Raw genomic sequence first — 22,502 nt, forward strand, 5'->3', positions numbered from 1 at the left:
TAATGGTATGGGAATAATAATGAATTTTATTTTGTAGAGTGGTTTCTTCCATCAAACATTTTCAGTCCCCTTCTTGTCTGAAGGACAAGTGGATAAGCAGGTTAATGTCAAGCCCTGCATGTTTTTTTCCCCTCCAAAAGTCTCATGGAATGTAGGCATTGAACACAACACATTGGCTGCTACTGTAGGCTGAATGAGAGAACAGCTATTTCCATGTTGAAATGTTATGGCGTGCATTTTTCTCCATTGTTTTTTAAGGTAGGCCATTCAGGTAGGCCTACATGGTGATCAAATAGCCACAGTAGCCTACTTGACCACTTAAAACTGTAACTTAAAGTGGGTACAACCTCAGTGTTCACACTAAGCGTGTGCAGGGCGTTGCACAACATTTTCACAACTTTCAGTGCCGAAACAAATCTGAGGGACATTGGGTAGGAGGCATATGTACTTGCCCAGACAATATTACATAAATAAGATATGGGTAAATGAATCTATTGTATAAAGTTAGGAAGCAAGCCTGAAGAACCAAATCACTAATCTTTCTTATGATACCAACAGATTTGATCACTTTGCATTGGACAAATTGAATATGATCTTTCCAGGATAACTTTCATCAATTAGAACTCAGAGGAATTTAGTGGATGTGACTGGTTCCATTTAATTCACACACATTTTTTATTTTACAAAATGTATTATTCTTACTAGTGAATAGAATAAAGTTGGGATTTATTTTTACATTTAAAGATCATTTGTTTATCTGGAACCATTCAGTAAATATGACATTGTTAATTAGTGAGATAAAATTATTGTGTGATAAAATCAAATTGGTATAATCAGCAAAGAAAATGGGAAGTACAGTAGAAAACACAGCAGCAAGGTCATTGACATAGATTAGAAATAACAGGTCTAATTATTCAACCATGTGGCACGCCACAGGATATCATGGCCCTGGTAGATGCAAAGCTCAATGCATAACCAAATTGTTCACTATCATAAACTTAACTATATAGCCAATTACATGTATAATCATGAAAACCGTATTAATGCAATTTAGAAAGTAATATTTCATGATCAACCGTGTCAAACACTTTGGATACATTTAAAAAATATGCCGAGAGCGTATTCATTGTTGTTCAGGGCTGTAAAGATTTTATCCACAATGATGACGATTTATGTTAATTGTCAGTTAATTGTCAGTTACACGATTATATTATTATTGTGCCTGCCCTACTCCGCTACTTTCTCTTTTCTGTACCAGCTGCTAAGGCCACTTTCTATCACTATCAATTTCAAGCTTCTGCCTCCAACCCAGGGAAACACTTCTCCGACCTCCATAACCCTCTTTGCAAACAACTTTGAAAACAAAAGGCTGACGACGTCCACTACTCATTCATGAGCCCAAGGATCCCACTCACACAGAACTACCTTAGGCCTTGACCTCTTTCTTGCCTCTCTCCAGATGAAATCCAGCGACTAATGATATCTGGCCGCCCAACAACCTACCCACTTGACCCAATCCCCTCCTCCCTTCTCCAGACCATCTCTGGAGATATTTTCCCATTCACCACTTCCCTCATCAACTCATCCCTGACCACTGGCTGCTTCCCCTCTGACTTCAAAATGGCCAGTCGCTTCCCTCCTTAAAAAAACAACACTTGAGCACTGACTTCAAACTACAGACCGGTATCCATTCTTTCTTTTGTTTCCAAAACACTTGAGCGTGCTGTCTCTGACCAACTCTCTTGTTATCTCTTTCAGAACGATCTTATTGACCCTAACCAGTCAGGTTTCAAAACGGCTCATTTAACTGAGATCACTCTCCTCTATGTCAGAGGCTCTCTGCTATGCCAAAGCTGACTCTCTCTTCTCTGTTCAAATTCGCCTAGATCTATCTGCTGCCTTTGAAACTGTGAACCATTAGATCCTCCTCTCCAACCTCTCAGGGTTGGGCATCTCAGGCTCTGCACACTCCTGGATTGCATCCTACCTGGCAAGTCACTCAAAGAAGTGACTTGCTCCTGCAGGTTCATGCTCTGCAACATCCGTAGAGTACAACCTTTCCTCACACAGGAAGTGTCGCAGGTCCTAATCCAGGCACTTGTCATCTGTCGTCAGAGACCTGGCAGTGTGGTGCCAGGACAACAACCTCTCCCTCAATGTGAGCAAGACAAAGAGCTGATCGTGGACTACGGGAAAAGGCGGAACAGGCCCCCATTAATATCGACAGGGCTGTAGTGGAGAGGTTTGAGAGATTCAAGTTCCTTGGTGTCCATTTCACCAACGAACTATCATGGTCCAAACACACCAAGACCGTCGTGAAGAGGGCAAGACAACAACCTTTCCCCCTCGGGAGACTGAAAAGTTTTGGCATGGGTCCCCAGATCCTCAAAAAGTTCTACAGCTGCACTATCAAGAGCATCCTCACCAGTTGCATTCCCGCCTGGTATGGCAACTGCTCGGCACCTGACCGTAAGGTGCTACAGAGGGTAGTGCGTAAGGCCCAGTACATCACTGGGGCCAAGCTTCCTGCCATCCAGGACCTGTATACTAGGCGGTGTCAGAGGAAAGCCCATAAAATGGTCATATACTCCAGTCACCCAAGCCATAGACTGCTCTCTCTGCTACCGCACGGTAAGCGGTACCAGAGTGCCAAGTCTAGGACCAAAAGGCTCCTTAACAACTTCTACCCCCAAGCCATAAGACTGATGAACAAATAAACCCCCCCCCCACCCCTTTGTTTTTTGCTGCTACTCTCTGTTTATTATCTACGCATAGTCACATTACACCTACCTATATGAACAAATTACCTCGACTAACCTGTACACCCGCACATTGACTCGGTACCTGTACACCCTGTACATAGCCTCGTTATTGATATTTTATTGTGTTACATTTTATGATTTTTTATTTTATTTGGTAAATATTTTCTTAATTCTTTCTTGAACTGGTTACAGGGCTTGTAAGTAAGCATTTCACGGTAAGGTCTACACCTGTTTTATTCAGCGCATTTTACAAATAAAGTTTGATTGGATTTGTGAGAGTGTGTGTGTGTGTATGAATGGTGGGTAGCAACCCAATTGCACATTAGATGACGCTTTGGCAGTATGGATGAGCCTAGTATGTTGATATTTATTGCTTGGATGTTTTTCCTAAACAATATATGATTAGTTCACAGTATACACTTTTATTAAGCTGTAGGCAAGAACAATTTCGAACATGGCCTGTGTGTGTGTCTGTGTTTGGTTCCCTGGTGTCCTTACCTTGGCTGATGACGGCCTTACGGTTCCGTCCGTCAAGGTCAGCTCTTTCGATGACGTGATGCTTGGCGTCCACCCAGTACATACGGTGCCCGGCGTAGTCGATGGTCAGCCCGTTGGGCCAGAACAAGTGGGTGTCGGCGATGACGCGGCGGTTGGAGCCGTCCATGTTGGCATACTCGATACGAGGAGTGTTACCCCAGTCCGTCCAGTAGATCTTACTGATGGGGTGGGAAAAAGTCAGGGAAACTTAGGGTTAGGTTGTCATTGTCCAACAAAAAGATAGGTCACAAATCACAAGACAAACACTATTCAGACCTGGGATCAAATAGTACTTGTTTTCTTTTAAATAATTTAGCTGCTCTATAACAAGTTTTCCTGGCGCAATGGAACCAATGCAGTAGTCCCATAAGTGCAAACCCCGCCCATCTGTCACCCCATGCAGGCTTATCAAACTACGTTCAAAGTGATTTCCATGTGGAGTGGAAAAACATCAACAAATAGGGAACTGACAGTTCTCAGTGTAGCTAGCTAACATGCTAACCTTAGCGAGCTGTTTTGCTAAACTTATGTTTTTTTTACTACACCGTATTAAACTTCACCACAGATGGAACAAGTATCTTTGATCTCGCCATCTATTGTTATCTGCACATTTTTGACATCTTCCACAACAGACAAGCATTTTTCTACATTGTAATGGACACAGTGTAACATTTGATAAGCAGGCTTCGGGAGAGGTACAGCAAAGCCAAGTCAGCCCGTGCTCATGGTTCTCACAGGGGAAGTTAAATGATAGGCTATAATGATTTTGCTCATGATGCACGTTGCATCGGACACGAAACACCAATACAAATGTAACAACCGCACAACAAAATACAAAAACAAGTTCCTTGAATTTTCCTTCACGGGTGCCTGTTCATTATAGGACAGACACTGGTGGTTTAGCTGCACCAATCAAAGCAGTGAAGCATGTTGTGAAGCTAGACTTTAGTGGCAATAATATCACCCAATTATACCATTCATAAAATGGTCATGTATATACGTATATATACAGTACCAGTCAAAAGTTTGGACACACCTACTCATTCAATTTTTTTATTATTTAAAAAAAACTATTTTCTTATAATAATAAAGAGATCAAAACTATGAAATAACATATGGAATCATGAGATAACCAAAAAAAGTGTTAAACAAATTAGATTTTAGATTCTTCGAAGTAGCCACCCTTTGCCTCGATGACAGTTTTGCACACTCTTGGCATCCTCTCAACCAGCTTCACCTGGAATGCTTTTCCAACAGTCTTGAATATGTTCCCACATATGTGGTTGCTTTTCCTACACTCTGCGGTCCAACTCATCCCAAACCATCTCCATTGGGTTGAGGTCGTGTGATTGTGGAGGCCAGGTCATCTGATGCAGCACTCCATCACTCTCCTTCTTGGTCAAATAGCCCTTACACAGCCTGGAATTGTGTTGGGTCATTGTCCTGTTGAAAAACAAATGATAGTCCCACTAAGCTCAAACCAGATGGGATGGTGTATCACTGCAGAATGCTGTGGTAGCCATACTGGTTAAGTGTGCCTTGAATTTTAAATAAATCACTGAGAGTGTGACCAGCAAAGCACCCTCACACCAACACACCTCCTCCTCCATGCCTCACTGTGGGAACCACACATGCAGATATCATCCATTCACCTACTCTGTGTCTCACAAAGACAATGAGGTTGGACCCAAAAATGTCAAATTTGGACTCATCAGACCAAAGGACAGATTTCCACCGGTCTAATGTCCATTCCTCGTGTTTCTTGACCCAAGCAAGTCTCTTCTTCTTATTGTTGTCCTTTAGTAGTGGTTTCTTTGCAGCAATTCGATCATGAAGGCCTGATTCACACAGTCTACTCCGAACAGTTGATGTTGAGATGTGTTTGTTACTTGAACTGTGTGAAGAAATTATTTGGGCTGCAATCTGTGGTGCAGTTAACTCTAAGGAACTTAACCTCTGCAGCACAGGTAACTCTGGGTTTTCCTTTCCTGTGGCGGTCCTCATGAGAGCCAGTTTCATCATAGCGCTTCAAGGTTTTTGCGACTGCACTAGAAGAAACTTTCAAAGTTCTTGAAATGTTCCGCATTGAATGACCTTCATGTCTTAAAGTAATGACGGACTGTCGTTTCTCTGCTTATTTGAGCGGTTCTTGCCTTGGTCTTTTACCAAATAGGGCTATCTTCTCTATACCACCCCTACGTTGTCACAACACAACTGATGGACTCAAACACATTAAGAAGAAAAAAAATGCCACAAATTAACTTTTATCAAGGCACACCTGTTAAGTGAAATGCATTCCAGGTGACTACCTCATGAAGCCGGTTGAGAGAATGCCAAGAGTGTGCAAAGCTGTCATCAAGGCAAAGGGTGGCTGCTTTGAAGAATCTCAAAAATAAAATAGATTTTGATTTGTTCAACACTTTTTTGGTTACTACGTGACTCCATGTGTTATTTCATAGTTTTGATGTCTTCATTATTATTCTACAATGTAGAAAATAGCAAAATAAAGAAAAACCCTGGAATGAGTAGGTGTGTCAAAACTTTTGACTGATACTGTATACAGTGCCTTGCGAAAGTATTCGGCCCCATTGAACTTTGCGACCTTTTGCCACATTTCAGGCTTCAAACATAAAGATATAAAACTGCATTTTTTTGTGAAGAATCAACAACAAGTGGGACACAATCATGAAGTGGAACGACATTTATTGGATATTTCAAACTTTTTTAACAAATCAAAAACTGAAAAATTGGGCTTGCATAATTATTCAGCCACCTTAAGTTAATACTTTGTAGCGCCACCTTTTGCTGCGATTACAGCTGTAAGTCGCTTGGGGTACGTCCCTATCAGTTTTGCACATCGAGAGACTGACATTTTATCCCATTCCTCCTTGCAAAACAGCTCGAGCTCAGTGAGGTTGGATGGAGAGCATTTGTGAAGAGCAGTTTTCAGTTCTTTCCACAGATTCTCGATTGGATTCAGGTCTGGACTTTGACTTGGCCATTCTAACACCTGGATATGTTTATTTTTGAACCATTCCATTGTAGATTTTGCTTTATGTTTTGGATCATTGTCTTGTTGGAAGACAAATCTCCGTCCCAGTCTCAGGTATTTTGCAGACTCCATCAGGTTTTCTTCCAGAATGGTCCTGTATTTGGCTCCATCCATCTTCCCATCAATTTTAACCATCTTCCCTGTCCCTGCTGAAGAATAGCAGACCCAAACCATGATGCTGCCACCACCATGTTTGACAGTAGGGATGGTGTGTTCAGGGTGATGAGCTGTGTTGCTTTTACGCCAAACATAACGTTTTGCATTGTTGCCAAAAAGTTCAATTTTGGTTTCATCTGACCAGAGCACCTTCTTCCACATGTTTGGTGTGTCTCCCAGGTGGCTTGTGGCAAACTTTAAACAACACTTTTTATGGATATCTTTAAGAAATGGCTTTCTTCTTGCCACTCTTCCATAAAGGCCAGATTTGTGCAATATACGACTGATTGTTGTCCTATGGACAGAGTCTCCCACCTCAGCTGTAGATCTCTGCAGTTCATCCAGAGTGATCATGGGCCTCTTGGCTGTATCTCTGATCAGTCTTCTCCTTGTATGAGCTGAAAGTTTAGAGGGACGGCCAGGTCTTGGTAGATTTGCAGTGGTCTGATACTCCTTCCATTTCAATATTATTGCTTGCACAGTGCTCCTTGGGATGTTTAAAGCTTGGGAAATCTTTTTGTATCCAAATCCGGCTTTAAACTTCTTCACAACAGTATCTCGGACCTGCCTGGTGTGTTCCTTGTTCTTCATGATGCTCTCTGCGCTTTTAACGGACCTCTGAGACTATCACAGTGCAGGTGCATTTATACGGAGACTTGATTACACACAGGTGGATTGTATTTATCATCATTAGTCATTTAGGTCAACATTGGATCATTCAGAGATCCTCACTGAACTTCTGGAGAGAGTTTGCTGCACTGAATGTAAAGGGGCTGAATAATTTTGCACGCCCAATTTTTCAGTTTTTGATTTGTTAAAAAAGTTTGAAATATCCAATAAATGTCGTTCCACTTCATGATTGTGTCCCACTTGTTGTTGATTCTTCACAAAAAAATACAGTTTTATATCTTTATGTTTGAAGCCTGAAATGTGGCTAAAGATCGCAAAGTTCAAGGGGGCCGAATACTTTCGCAAGGCACTGTATATACAGACTAGCAAATACATAAGCGAAACATTTACAAAATAAGCAATTGATTATGTTAATTTTCTAGTAAAAAAGTTTCCCCCCGCCTAATTTAATTGGATCCATGGCTCAAGTGTAGGCTTCAGTGAAAGGCTGTTTGGCTCAGTTGCGACTTCAAGAGGAAGAACCTTTCAGGTTTATTAGCACATCATATAATAGGGGAAACACAAGGCATCCCCCACAATATGATACTTTGACTAAAATGATGACTTATTGACTTCAATTGTTGTGCAACAAGTCTATCACAGTGCCATCCGTTTTGTCACCAAAGCCCCATACACTACCCACCATTGCGACCTGTACGCTCTCTTTGGTCGGCCAAACCCACTGGCTACAGGTTATCTACAAGTCTCTACTAGGTAAAGCCCCGCCTTATCTCAGCTCACTGGTCACCATAGCAGCACCCACTCGTAGCATGCGCTCCAGCAGGTATATCTCACTGGTCACCCACAAAGCCAATTCCTCCGTTGGTCGTCTTTCCTTCCAGTTCTCTGCTGCCCATGACTGGAACGAATTGCAAAAATCTCTGAAGCTGGAGACTCACATCTCCCTCACTAGCTTTAAGCACCAGCTGTCAGAGCAGCTTACAGATCACTGCACCTGTACATAGCCCATCTGTAAACAGCCCATCTATCTACCTACCTCATCCCCATACTGGTATTTATTTATTTTGCTCCTTTGCACCCCAGTATCTCTACCTGCACATTCATCTTCTGCCGATCTACCATTCCAGTGTTTAATTGCTACATTGTAATTACTTCGCCACCATGGCCTATTTATTTCCTTAACTTACCTCATTTGCACTCACTGTATATAGACTTTTTTGTTTTCTTTTGTTCTACTGTATTATTGACTGTATGTTTTGTTTATTCCATGTGTAACTCTGTGTTGTTGTATGTGTCGAATTGCTACGCTTTATCTTGGCCAGGTCGCATTTGCAAATGAAAACTTGTTCTCAACTAGCCTACCTGGTTAAATAAAGGTGAAATAAATCAAATAAAAAACATCATGGGTAAGCTCTTTGTTAAAAAAAAGTGCATTTCCACATGTGGTACTGTAAGGCCGAGATAAAAGTGAAATCTGCACTTAGTTAAATAGTTGTTCCAGATATAAAGTGCCAGAGTCTAGCATCTAATCCCAAGATCAAGTCCCTGGTTTATTTTCCATCAACATGAAAACTCAAGGCTGCTACTGCAACCAGCAGAGCATTTCATAAGCAAGGAAACAAATTCAGACCTGCCAACCCTTAGCAGTTTCACTTTAGTGCTGCACCCCTAGCCCCGGACCCCACGACAGCCCATGTGCGACATTAACACTGCTCAAATCATAGGCAAATGCACATTTTATTTTTGCCTAATAATGATGTTGGCAGAAGACTGGCTCAGTAGGAATGGTAGGCTATAGACTGCTATGGGTACTTGGTAATTGGCTGCTCTTTAGTAGCTAACTAGAAATACACTTAAAGTTGCACTACGCATAAATCGCTCCACCATTTCCTGGTTGCTAAAATTCTAATAGTTCACCTAATTTCCATTTATGTGACAAAATAAGCTAGTATAGTGTAGAGAATCATTGTACCCTCTAAACCGCTGTGAAATATATTTTCCATAATCACAAATATTGTTGTTTCATCTGTTTGAAGCTGGTGTACATCGCCGAAGGTAAAAGACGCAAAAACAAGACTTAAGATCGGGAAGCATAGAAGTAGCACACATAGAAAAGATATACCGCTTAGACTTGCCTTCAAGTAGAATGCTAGATCTATAACTCACATCTCTATGTGAAATTGGTCAGGTCACCCAAAAAGTTACATATTGCCACTTTAAATGTACAATCAGGGCTCTCCTTAGGCTTTTCTGACCAGGTCATGCTGATGTAGGCCTAAGTTTGAGTAGGAGAGAGGTCTGGAAGTTGTGAAGTTGGAGAAGGAAATTAGAGCATTTAGCTTATTTTATTATTATTTTTACCTGTAACTGCCATTTACTGAAACCTTAAATGATATTAAACAATGCCGCCAGCAAAGTAGTCTAGTGTGTGATCCTAAATTAAATTCAGGTGGTCTCAATGACTCTCAAATTTTTCTAGCTTAAATTTAGGGGTAATGATCATTCTAATTCATAGGTATCTTAATGTGGAAATTCTAGTAGAAATGTAAACTGGCTTCTTCTTAATTTGTAGCTAACTACCTGTTTTGTATTGACACATTAGTTAATAAGCTATCTAAGAAATAATATTCATTCAGTGCTTAAATAACACATACAATTTTGGAAAACGTATTTGGCAAACAGTCCGTTCTCAATTTACCTCACACATCAGTGGTATCAACAGACGAGTGGAGAGGTGCCAACCAGCTGCAGGGAGGAAAATAGTACTACGACTACGGGGGGGGCGGGGAAGGCCGGAGTGGAGAGCTAGAGATTTTTTCTTCTCGTCCGAGTCCTATGATTGGTTCAGGTCCAACTTCAGACGGTTGAGTTAAAAACCACAATGTGCTCAGAAGTCTATTTTGGTCTATTTTAGGGTAGTTTTTTGTACCAGCGTACTTTGACCTGATATTGCGTGTATGGTACACAAAATGCGTGCAGGTTGGTAGGTAGGGATAGAGAAGAGAAAGAGAGAGATCCTACTTACCCCTCTATAGGGTGCAGTGCGATGGCTCGGGGTTTCTCCATGCTCTGCCATAGGAGGACCTTGCGGTGGGTTCCATCCAGATTGGCCACCTCAATACGGGACGTCCCTGAGTCAGTCCAGTATAGCTTGTCATGGATCCAGTCTATAGCCAGACCACCTAGAGGGAGAGACCAGGGTCATGTTCATTAGGTACCAAACAGAGGAAAATGGACTGAAACCGGGAGGGACCGTCTTGACTTGTCCAATTAAAAACACCATTTTTAGTTTTCCATTGCAAAAGTTTTAAAACATGTTATGTTGCATGCCCTAATAAAAACAACCCGGGAAGTCAACAGATGGTAATTTTAAAATGTGGCAAAATCATTTGGGGAAAAGTGTAGAAGCTAAATTCACATTTGGGATTAGAGGGTGGCAGGTAGCCTAGAGGTTAGAGCGTTGGGCCAGTAACCGAAAGATTGGTAGTTCGAATTCCTGAGCCGACTAGGTGAAACATCTGTTGATCTGCCCTTGAGCAAGGCACTTAACCCGAATTGCTCCATTAACCCTAATTGCTCCAGGGTTGCCGTCAATAATAGCCTATTCCTGGCCGTGATCCCACTCTCTGAGGGTGTCTCAGGGGGAGTGGGATATGCAAAAAAAAAACATTTCCATTTCACACCACACACAAGTTACACAGAACAAATATAAGCCCCCCTCTAATTGACCTTTTTGGATTAGAAAATGCCATCCATTTGTCTTCATCAGCATGGCCAGATTGTGTTGACTCGTCATTTGTCCTAAACCTTGAATTATGACTGTTGCAGTGCTGTACATTCTATATTGATACATGTTCTGACTGTAGTAAAACCATGTGTGGTCGTAGTTATAACTGGGCTTTCCTTTACATAATTGTGAGTGCACAGAATGTAGCATGAGCACTTGTGATTGTATCCATGCTGGTGGAAACCACCTGCTATGCATTCTACTGTGTGTGTTTTGACTCGAGTTAGACCATAAATGGTCATGTGCATACCTGGACTCTCTAAGCCAGTGGAAACCACTTCCTCCACATTGCTCCCGTTTAGGTTAGCCTTCATGATGCGATCGAGCGTGACATCAGACCAGAAGACCAGCTCCTGGTTGTGGTGGAAGTCCAGAGCGATGGCATTTTCCAGGTTGTTCAGCAGCAGAGTGTACTCTGACCGGTGGGGCAACACCTGGCGGATGTCTATACGGTTCGCAAACAGCAGCACTGGCTCAGGACCTAATGGAGGGGTATAGAGAGGAGGGAGGGAAAGGAAAGAGGGAGGGTAGTGACAAGAAAAATGAGGGGTTAAGAGAGTGAGAGAAAGAGAGAGAGAGGAAAAGACAGGAAAAACTCAGCTCTTGCAGAAAACTCCAGCCATCACTTTCAATAAGACCCAACATTAATATTATTCAGTCAGTCAAGTACATCCCCTGGGCACTGGAACCCAAGCAGAGATGCTTGAACGGGGTTCACCAGTGATACACATCAGATTTGAGGGGTGCTGTATTGGCAATGTAGTGGACCCTAGCTCAATATCCATATCTAAATCTGTAACAGACCAGGCCTGCCTTTTAAATGGCTCCCTATTGCTTTATAGTAAACTACTGTAAGATATAAGGTGGCATTTCGGATGCGACCAAGCACTTGCATTTCTGACCTTAAACCATGAGCTAACCTCAGCCACAGTCCAACTCCCCCAAGCTAAGCAAGGGATACGGTTACAATTAAATGCAGATGAAACATGTTTGCATGTTTTAAACACAACTATGACGCATATGGGTCACCCGCTACCCAGGGCAGAGTAGGGAAAATGGTTTTAATTCAATGCAGGCAAAACACGTTTAGGTAAACAACTTCCCCAGGTGCCCACAATCCCTCCACATGTTGAAGCCAAAGGTCTTAAATTGAAAGATTGTGAGTGAACTCACCCAGCGCCTTGCAGCTGCGCTTGTCAGGCCTCAGCTCATAGCCCTGCACACACCAGCACTGGAACCCTCCCTCTGTGTTGGTACAGCCCTGGCTGCAGTAGCCCTCCTCTGCACACTCATCCACATCTGGGAACGGTCCATATAGACAGGTGGGTGGGTGGGGGAGGGGTAAGAGAATATATGATGATGCGGCATGTGTAACCACCTCAAATATATACATTTTCAATCAACTCATTATAAAATCTGCAGAGCTCATATACATTGAATTTTTTCAGTCTCTCATCGCAAGCACACACACACGGGGTGTAGTCTCACCCTGGCAGGCCCTGCCATCCTCCATCAGTCTGTAGCCAGTATGACAGGTACACTGTACCAGACCTCTGGCCATCTGACATTTCTGAGAACAGCCTCCGTTATTCAGGTTACAGTTGCCATCACTGGACCGCGGGCCTACACTCAAACACACAGACTTGTTAGAGAGATGTTATGATGTGGAGCCTTACAGAAGTTAACGAATAAGTCCCCAAACACACACACGGCACACCCACCCCACACCCTTCCCCTTACAGTCAGACATAACTCACGGCAGTCCTGGTGAGGGTGTTCATCAGTCCCATCTCCACAGTCGCTGACCTCATTACAGACCTTCCTCTGGCCAATACAGCGGCCGTTACCACACAGAAACTGGTCTGGAGCACATGGAGGGGTGTCTGGTGGGGAGATAGATGGAGAAAGTTACAATGGCCTGGAAAAAAGCTGTGAAGAACAATGAACAACATCTGAAAACTCATTTGGCTGTGTCTCAAATGGCACCCCTTGGGTCCTGGTCAAAAGAAGTGCACTATATAGGGAATAGGGTACCATTTGGGGATGTAGCCTCTGACTTTTGAAGGATAGACACAAAAGGACTGTGGGGTAATGGTAACTGTTCTTTAGATTGACTGAATCTAGACTCCACCCTGGGTGGGGTGATCATCCAAAATCAAATCAAACTTTATATGTCACATGCGCCGAATACAACAGGTGTAGACCTTACAGTGAAATACTTACTTACGAGCCCCAAATCAATAATGCAGTTTAAAAAAATACCGCTAAGAAAAATAAATAAAAGTAACAAGTAATTAAAGAGCAGCAGTAAAATAACAATAGCGAGACTATATACAGGGGGGTACCGGTACAGAGTCAATGTGCAGGGGCACCGATTAGTTGAGGTAATATGTACATGAAGGTAGAGTTAAAGTGACTATACATAGATGACAACAACAGAGGTTAACAGCGGTGTAAAAGGGAGAGGCAATGCAAATAGCCTGAGGAGCCATTTGATTAGGTGTTCAGGAGTCTTATGGCTTGTAGAAGCTGTTTAGAAGCTTCTTGGACATAGACTTGGCACTTCAGTACCGCTTTCCATGCAGTAGCAGAGAGAACCGTCTATGGCTAGGGAGGCTGGAGTCTGACAATTCTTAGGACATTCCTCTGACACCGCCTGGTATAGAGGTCCTGGATGACAGGAAGCTTGGCCTCAGTGATGTACTGGACCATTCGCACTATCCTCTGTAGTGCCTTGACGCCGGAGGCGGAGCAGTTGAAATACCAGGCAGTGATGCAACCAGTCAGGATGCTCTCGATGGTGCAAATGTAGAACCTTTTGAGGATCTGAGGACACATGGGAAATCTTTTCAGTCTCCTGAGGGGGCATAGGTTTTGCCGTGCCCTCTTCACGACTCTCTTGGTGTGCTTGGACCATGTTAGTTTGTTGGTGATGTGGACACCAAGGAACTTGAAGCTCTCAACCTGCTCCGCTGCAGCCCCGTTGATGAGAATGGGGGCGTTCTCGGTCCTCATTTTCCTGTAGTCCACAATCATGTCCTTTGTCTTGATCATGTTGACGGAGAGGTTGTTGTCCTGGCACTACACAGCCAGGTCTCTGACCTCCCTCTGGCGGCCTCGTAGTTGTCGGTGATCAGGCATCGGCAAACTTAATGGTGGTGTTGGAGTCGTGCCTGGCCGTGCAGTCATGAGTGAACAGGGAGTACAGGAGGGGACCGAGCACGCACCCCAGAGGGGCCCCTGTGTTGAGGATCAGCGTGGCGGATGTGTTGTCACCTACCCTTACCACCTGGGGTCGGCCCGTCAGGAAGTCCAGGATCCAGTTGCAGAGAGGTGTTTTGGCCCGGGGTCCTTAGCTTAGTGATGAGCTTTGAGGGCACTACGGTGTTGAACGCTGAGCTGTAGTCAATGAATAGCATTCTCACATAGGGGGAAAGGGCAGTGTGGAGTGCGATTGAGATTGAGTCATCTGTGGATCTGTTGGTGTGGTATGCGAATTGGAGTGGGTCTAGGGTATCCGGGATGATGGTGTTGATGTGAGCCATGACCAGCCTTTCAAAGCACTTCATGGCTACAGACTTTAGTGCTACGGGGCGGTAATCATTTAGGCAGGTTACCTTCGCTTCCTTGGGCACAGGGACTATTGTGGTCTGCATGAAACACGTAGGTATCTCCCCGTTCAGGGAGAGGTTGAAAATGCCAGTGAAGACAATTGCCAGTTGGTCCACGCATGCTTTGAGTACACATCCTGGAAATTCGTCTGGCCCAGCGCCTTTGTGAATGTTGACCAGTTTAAAACTTCTTTGGGATAGGGGGCAGCATTTTCACTTTTGGATGAATAGCGTGCCCAGAGTGAACTGCCTCCTACTCAGTCCCAGATGCTAATATATGCATGTTATTATTGGTATTGGAAAGAAAACACTCTGAAGTTTCTAAAACAGTTTGAATGATGTCTGTGAGTATAACAGAATTCATATGGCAGGCAAAAACCTGAGAAAAAATCCAAACATGAAGTGGTGAAATCTGAGGTTTGTAGTTTTTGAACTCAGCCCTATCGAATACACAGTGGGATATGGGTCAAGATGCACTTCCTAAGGCTTCCACTAGATGTCAACCGTCTTTAGAAACTTGAATGAGGCTTCTACTGTGAAGTGGGACCGGATGAGAGCTCTTTGAGTCAGTGGTCTGGCAGAGTGTCACAGCCTCATGATGCGCGGTCACGAGAGAGTTAGCTCTCGTTCCATAGCTTTTCTACCGACAATGGAATTCTCCCGGTTGGAACATTATTGAACTTTTATGATAAAAACATCCTAAAGATTGATTCTATACTTAGTTTGACAAGTTTCTTCGACCTGTAATATAACCTTTTGAACGTTTCGTCCGACTGGACCAGATCGCGCGTTTGGATATGTTTACCAAACGCCCTAACAAAAGAAGCTATTGGACATAAATGGACATAAATGATGGACATTATCGAACAAAACAAGCATTTATTGTGGAACTGTGATTCTTGGGAGTGCATTCTGATGAAGATCATCAAAGGTAAGTGAATATTTATAATGCTATTTCTGACTAATGTTGACTACCCAACATGGCGGATATTTCTCTGGCTGATTTGGGCTCTGAGCGCCGTTCTCAGATTATGCTTTTTCCGTAAAGTTTTTTTGAAATCTGACAAAGTGGTTGCATTAAGGAGAAGTGTATCTAAAGTTTCATGCATAACACTAGAATTTTCATCAATATTTATAATGAGTATTTCTGTGAATTCATGTGGCTCTCTGCACAATCACTGCATGTTTTAGAACTACTGAACTACTAATGCGCCAATGTAAAATGAGATTTCTTTATATAAATATGCACTTTATCGAACAAAACATACATGTATTGTGTAACATGAAGTCCTATGAGTGTCATCTGATTAAGATCATCAAAGGTTAGTGATTAATTTTATCTCTATTTGTGCTTTTGGTGACTCCTCTCTTTGGCTGGAAAAATGTCTGGGTTTTTCTGTGGCTTGGTGGTGACCTAACATAATCGTTTGTGGAGCTTTTGCTGTAAAGCATTTTTGAAATCAGACACTGTGGCTGGATTAACCAGAATGTATCTTTAAAATGGTGCCTAATACTTGTATGTTTGAGAAATTTGATTTATGAGATTTCTGTTGATATGTATTTGGCGCCCTGCAATTCACTGGCTGTTGGCGAGGAGTTCCGCTAGCGGAACGGGGTTAGACAGGTTAAAGGTTCTAGACAGGTTAACTTCTTCGATATAGGGGGCGCTCTTTTAAAAACATTCCAGTTTTAAACAAGATATTTTGTCACGAAAAGATGCTCGACTATTCATATAATTGACAGCTTTGGAAAGAAAACACTCTGACGTTTCCAAAACCGCAAAGATATTATTTGTGAGTGCCACAGAACTGATGCTACAGGTGAAACCAAGATTAAATTTCAAACAGGAAATTTTGAAGGCGCTGTGTTCCAATGTCTCCTTACAGTGCCTTGCAAAAGTATTCGGCCCCCTTGAACTTTGTTGCCCTTTGCCACATTTCAGGCTTCAAACATAAAGATATAAAACTGTATTTTTTTGTGAAGAATCAACAACAAGTGGGACACAATCATGAAGTGGAACGACATTTACTGGATATTTCAAACTTTTTTTAACAAATCAAAAACTGAAAAATTGGGCGTGCAAAATTATTCAGCCCCTTTACTTTCAGTGCAGCAAACGGGATTGCTCGACGCAAGAAGTTAAAGGTCTTGCTCACATCGGCTACCGAGAGAGTTATCACACTGTCATCCAGAACAGGTGGTGCTCTCATGCATGCTTCAGTGTTGCTTGCCTCGAAGCAAGCATAAAAGGCATTTAGCTTGTCTGGTAGGCTCGCGTCACTGGGCAGATCACGTCTGGGTTTCCCTTTGTAGTCCATAATAGTCCTGCCACATTCGATGAGCGTCAGAGCCGGTGAAGTAGGATTCATTATCCTGTATTGACGCTTTGCTTGTTTGATGGTTCGTCTGAGGGCATAGCGTGATTTCGTATAAAAGTGTCCGGATTAGTTTCCCGCTCCTTGAAATCAACACCTTTAGCTCGTTGCGGATGTTGCCTGTAATCTATGGCTTCTGGTTGGGATATGTACTGAGGTGGTATACACTTCAATGTCATTGAATCCCGGAACATATTCCAGTGTGTGCTAGCAAAACAGTCCTGTAGAGAAGCATCCGCGTCATCTGATCACTTCCGTATTGAGCGAGTCACTGGTACTTCCTGCTTTAGGTTTTGCTTGTAAGCAGCAATCAGGAAGATAGAATTATGGTCAGATTTGCCAAATGGAGGGCGGGAGTGAGCTTTGTATGCATCTCTGTGTGTGGAGTAAAGTTTTTTTCCACTCTGGTTGCACATGTGTTATGCTGGTAAAAATGTGGTAAAACTGATTGAAGTTTGCCTGCATTAAAGTCCCCAGCCACTAGGAGCACCGCTTTTGGATGAGCATTTTCTTGTTTGCTTATGGCCTTATTGAGTTGCTTGAGCACGATCTTAGTGCTAGCATCGGTCTGTGGTGGTAAATAGACGGCTACGAATAATATAGATGAGAATTCTTGGTAGATAGTGTGGTCTACAGCTTACCTCAGGCGAGCAACACCTTGAGGCTTCTTTAATAGTAGACATCGCAACCCAGCTGTTATTGACAAATAGACATATACAGAGGAAAAGGCAGGTCGGGATGCCTCCTGAGAATCCGTAGGCGAGTGAGAGAACTCACACTGCCATCCGTTCTACTGGCTAACGTGCAATCATTCGAAAATAAAATTGATGACCTACGATTAAGATTATCCTACCAATAGGACATTAATAACTGTAATATCATATGTTTCACCGAGTTGTGGCTAAACGACTACACAGATATTATAGAGCTGGCGCGATTTTCCATGCACCGGCAGAACAGAGAAGAAGCTACGTCCAATGATTGCACGGTAGCCAGTAGAATGGATGGCATTCTCTCGCTCACCTACGGATTCTCAGAAGGCAGCCCGACTTGCCTTTTCCTCTGTCTTTTCTTCACGCAAATGACCGGGCCTGTTCCTGGGGCCTGTTCCTGGGTAAGCATTATCTCCTTCTCGTCGGATTCGTTAAAGGAAAAAGCTTATTCCAGTTCGAGGTGAGTAATCGCTGTTCTGATGTCCAGAAGTTATTTTCGGTCATAAGAGACAGTAGCAGCAACATTTTGTACAAAATAAGTTTAAAAATAAGTTACAAACAACGCAAAAAAACTAACCAAATAGCACAGTTGGTTACGAGCATGTAAAACGTGCCAATATGCTTTCCCTCTGACAGTTTCCTCTCAAATTATGCTTTTCAGCATGGAGAGTTGTCCTGCAATTGTTATCATGGATAGTAAACTATAGGGTGCCTGTCTGAGGTGTAAGATTTAGCTCATAGCCCGCAGATAAGAACTAAGTCCATGGAGCTCTTTCTTTCTTTTCACGCTTTTATTTAATTTTTACTGTCTAGATTAGATTGATGCCGATCTGCACACACGTACCAGTCTTCTCACAGTCATCTTCATCGCTGCCGTCAGAGCAGTCATCCTCTCCGTCACATCTCCATGACAACCTGACACAGCGTCCCGATGCACAGCGGAACTGATCCGCAGTACACATGGAGGTGGCTGGAGGGAGAGGACAGGTCGGTTAGACACACACACGTACACAATCTACATACATTATGTACACAAACACATATACACAAGCAGATACTTACTGCAGTTCTTCTCATCTGATTGGTCATCACAGTCAAACTCCCCGTCACACCTCCAGCCAGCGTTGATGCACATCCCACTGCTGCACATGAACTCCACAGAACGACAAGGCTGGTGGGAGGCTGCAGGACACACACAACCAATACCGTGAGATAAAATGAAAACTTTAATCATCCCTGACAGTGTAAAACAATTTATCTGAAGGTAATATCTGGTCATACAAAGATGCTTTTACAGGGACAAAACAGAAATAAACATTTGGGGCAGGACATGCATGTTTCAAAAGAATCAAACATATCTATCCAAGACCAAACAAACCCACACGAGCACACACACACTTTTATTAATGATCTAACAATAAGAGCCTGTTCACATGAGGTTGAAGGGCTGAGGGTAAAAGATAAGGACAGAGAGGTGAGGAATGAATAAAGCGAGGGAGAGTAAAAAAAGAGATAAAGCGTGAGAGAACAAGTGCTGTAGAACACCGTGTCTGCATGTGTCTGTGTGCAGTGTTATGAGTTAGACAAGAAAAGGGAACAGGGCCAATAGCACAGAAGAAAGGGAGAGAAGAATAAAGCAGTGCTGTGTGTGATGAGGGGATGATCAAAACACCAGGTGGTGAGAAAGAAATACACAAACACACATATATACACAGACATATATATATACACACACACACACATATATATATAGAAGCAGTGCGGCACATATATAATATATATATATATATATATAGTTGAAGTTGGAAGATTACATACACTTAGGTTGGAGTCATCACAGTTTTGGCAAGTTGGTTAGAACATCTACTTTGTGCATGACATGTACTTTTTCCAACGATTGTTAACAGACAGATTATTTCACTTATAATTCACTGTCTCACAATTCCAGGGGGTCAGACATTTACATACACTAAGTTGACTGTGCCTTTAAACAGCTTGGAAATGTCCAGAAATGGCTGTCATGATGTCATGGCTTTAGAAGCTCCTGATAGGCTAATTGACATAATTTGAGTCAATTGGAGGTGTACCTGTGGATGAATTTCAAGGCCTAGCTTCAAACTCAGTGCCTCATGGGAAAAGCAAAAGAAATCAGCCAAGACCTCAGAAATGAAATGGTAGACATCCACAAGTCTGGTTCATCCTTGGGAGCAATTTCCAAATGCCTGAAGGTACCACGCTCATCTGTACAAACAATAGTACGCAAGTATAAACACCATGGGACCACGCAGCCGTCATACCGCTCAGGAAGGAGACACGTTCCTAGAGATGAACGTACTTTGGTGCGAAAAGTGCAAATCAATGCCAGATCAACAGTAAAAGACCTTGTAGACATGCACAAAAGTATCTATATCTGCAGTAAACAAGTCCTATATCGACATAACATGAAAGGCCGCTCAGCAAGGAAGAAGCCACTGCTCCAAAACCGCCATAAAAAAAGCCAGACTACAGTTTGCAACTGCATATGGGGACAAAAATCGTACTTTTTGAAGAAATGTCCTCTGGTCTGGGGAAAAACAAATATAGAACTGTTTGGCCATAATGACCATCATTATGTTTGGAGAAAAAATGGGAAGGCTTGCAAGCCGAAGAACACCATCCCAACCATGACGCACGGGGGTGGCAGCATCATGTTGTGGGGGAGCTTCGCAAAATAGATTGCATCATGAGGAAGGAAAGTTCTGTGGATATATTGATGCAACATCTCAAGACATCAGTCAGGAAGTTAAAGCTTGGTCGGAAATGGTTCTTCCAAATGGACAATTACCCCAAGCATACTTCCAAAGTTGTGGCAAAATGGCTTAAGGACAGCAAAGTCAAGGTGTTGGAGTGGCCATCACAAAGCCCAGACCTCAATCCTATAGAACATTTGTGGGCAGAACTGAAAAAGCATGTGCGAGGATGCCTAGAAACCTGACTCAGTTACAGGTTTGTAACTCAGCTCTGCCAGGAGGAATGGGCCAAAATTCACCCAACTTATTGTGGGAAGCTTGTGGAAGGCTACCCAAATCACTTGATCCAAGTCAAACAATTTAAAGGCAATGCTACCAAATACTAATTGAGTGTATGTAAACTTCTGACCCACTGGGAATGTGATGAAATAAATCAAAGCTGAAATAAATCATTCTCTCTACTATTTTTCTGACATTTCACATTCTTAAAATAAAGTGGTGATCCTAACCGACCTGAGACAGGAATTTTTTACTTCGATTAAATGTCAGGAATTGTGAAAAACAGTTTAAATGTATTTGGCTATCGGACATCGGGCCCTCATACCACCCTCATGGAGTCTGTTTCTGACCGTTTGAGCAGAGACATGCACATTTGTGGCCTGCTGGAGGTCATTTTGCAGGGCTCTGGCAGTGCTCCTCCTGCTCCACCTTGCACAAATGCGGAGGTAGCGGTCCTGCTGCTGGGTTGTTGCCCTCCTACGGCCTCCTCCACGTCTCCTGATGTACTGGCCTGTCTCCTGGTATCGCCTCCATGCTCTGGACACTATGCTGACAGACACAGCAAATCTTCTTGCCACAGCTCGCATTGATGTCCCATCCTGGATGAGCTGCACTACCTGAGCCATTTGTGTGGGTTGTAGACTCCGTCTCATGCTACCACTAGAGTGAAAGCACCGCATTCAAAAGTGACCAAAACATCAGCCAGGAAGCAAAGTGGTCTGTGGTCATCACCTGCAGAACCACTCCTTTATTGGGGGTGTCTTGCTAATTGCCTATAATTTCCACCTGTTGTCTATTCCATTTGCACAACAGTATGTGAAATTCATTGTCAATCAGTGTTGCTTCCTAAGTGGACAGATTGATTTCACAGAAGTGTGATTGACTTGGAGTTACATTGTGTTGTTTAAGTGTTCCCTTTATTTTTGTAGGCAGTGTATATATATGAGAGAGAGAAATGGAAAGAAACATTAAATGGACAGTGTTCTCATGTTCAAAACCACTTATCAGCTGGTACCCTGTCGCCCACATTGACACCCACATACACAGAGAACTGTTTCATCTGCTTGTGTGTGCCCAACTCTCAGAATACAGACACACACCGAATACACAGATATATACATACACACACACCACTAAACACACAGAGAATCGTTTGATCTATTTGTGTGCCCAGATCTCTCTCCATTCTGAATACACAAGCCATGCCCATCTGAGAGTGTGCCAGTGTTTTTCTATCAAAGCGTCCAGCATACAGTCTATGCCAAGAAATGCAGTGAGGATGGCTAGTCTTATTCCTCTCTGGTATGTCTCCTCTCCCAGCTATAGTGTAATATCTTCTTTTCCTTTTTTTTTATCTCTGTCCTTGTTTCTTTGATGCTTTTTCCACTTTCCCAAAAATTCTAAATATCTCCAGGCAAGAGGGCAATTATCAAATCAAATCAAATTGTATTGGTCGCATACACATTTTTAGCAGATGTTATTGCGGGTGTAGCAAAATGCTTGTGTTCCTGCTGGAGGAAGGAGGGAGGAGAAAGGGATGATAAAGGAGAAGAAGAGGTGGGAGGGGGGACGAAGACATGCAACTAACATGACCTTACTGATCAGTCAGTCATGATGAAAGCCTTAAATAAAAGTTTATCACCATTGAAGACAACATCAAAGAAGAGAGGAGTTTGAGAATCACTGCTCTCTCTCCTCTCATCCTACTCCCTAGTCTGATGCATGCTAACAGAGCCCCATATACAGGCATTTGTGTGGGCTACCATGACAGAGAAAATGAGAGTGAGTGAGAGAGTGAGTGAGAGTGAGAGTGCGAGAGTGAGTGCGAGAGAGAGAGAGAAAGAGACTGTGGGACAGAGAGATAGTACAAA

The 22,502-nt window shown here is 42.9% G+C and overlaps 1 protein-coding gene across 3 annotated transcripts in view; it reads right to left on the bottom strand.

The window, feature by feature from the left end:
* Positions 1-22,502, bottom strand: part of lrp4 (low density lipoprotein receptor-related protein 4) — a 208,803-nt gene that overhangs the window by 42,953 nt on the left and 143,348 nt on the right. For all 3 annotated transcript variants that reach the window (XM_031808011.1, XM_031808007.1, XM_031808017.1), the window contains exons 7-14: positions 18,686-18,805; positions 18,468-18,593; positions 12,682-12,807; positions 12,413-12,547; positions 12,098-12,223; positions 11,175-11,405; positions 10,163-10,319; positions 3,261-3,478 (exon numbers count right to left, since the gene is read on the bottom strand). In XM_031808011.1, coding sequence (XP_031663871.1) covers positions 3,261-3,478; positions 10,163-10,319; positions 11,175-11,405; positions 12,098-12,223; positions 12,413-12,547; positions 12,682-12,807; positions 18,468-18,593; positions 18,686-18,805 — 1,239 coding nt within the window. The remainder of the gene's footprint in view (positions 1-3,260; positions 3,479-10,162; positions 10,320-11,174; positions 11,406-12,097; positions 12,224-12,412; positions 12,548-12,681; positions 12,808-18,467; positions 18,594-18,685; positions 18,806-22,502) is intronic.

Source organism: Oncorhynchus kisutch, linkage group LG3 (assembly GCF_002021735.2).
Source record: "Oncorhynchus kisutch isolate 150728-3 linkage group LG3, Okis_V2, whole genome shotgun sequence".
Taxonomy (NCBI): Eukaryota; Metazoa; Chordata; class Actinopteri; order Salmoniformes; family Salmonidae; genus Oncorhynchus; species Oncorhynchus kisutch.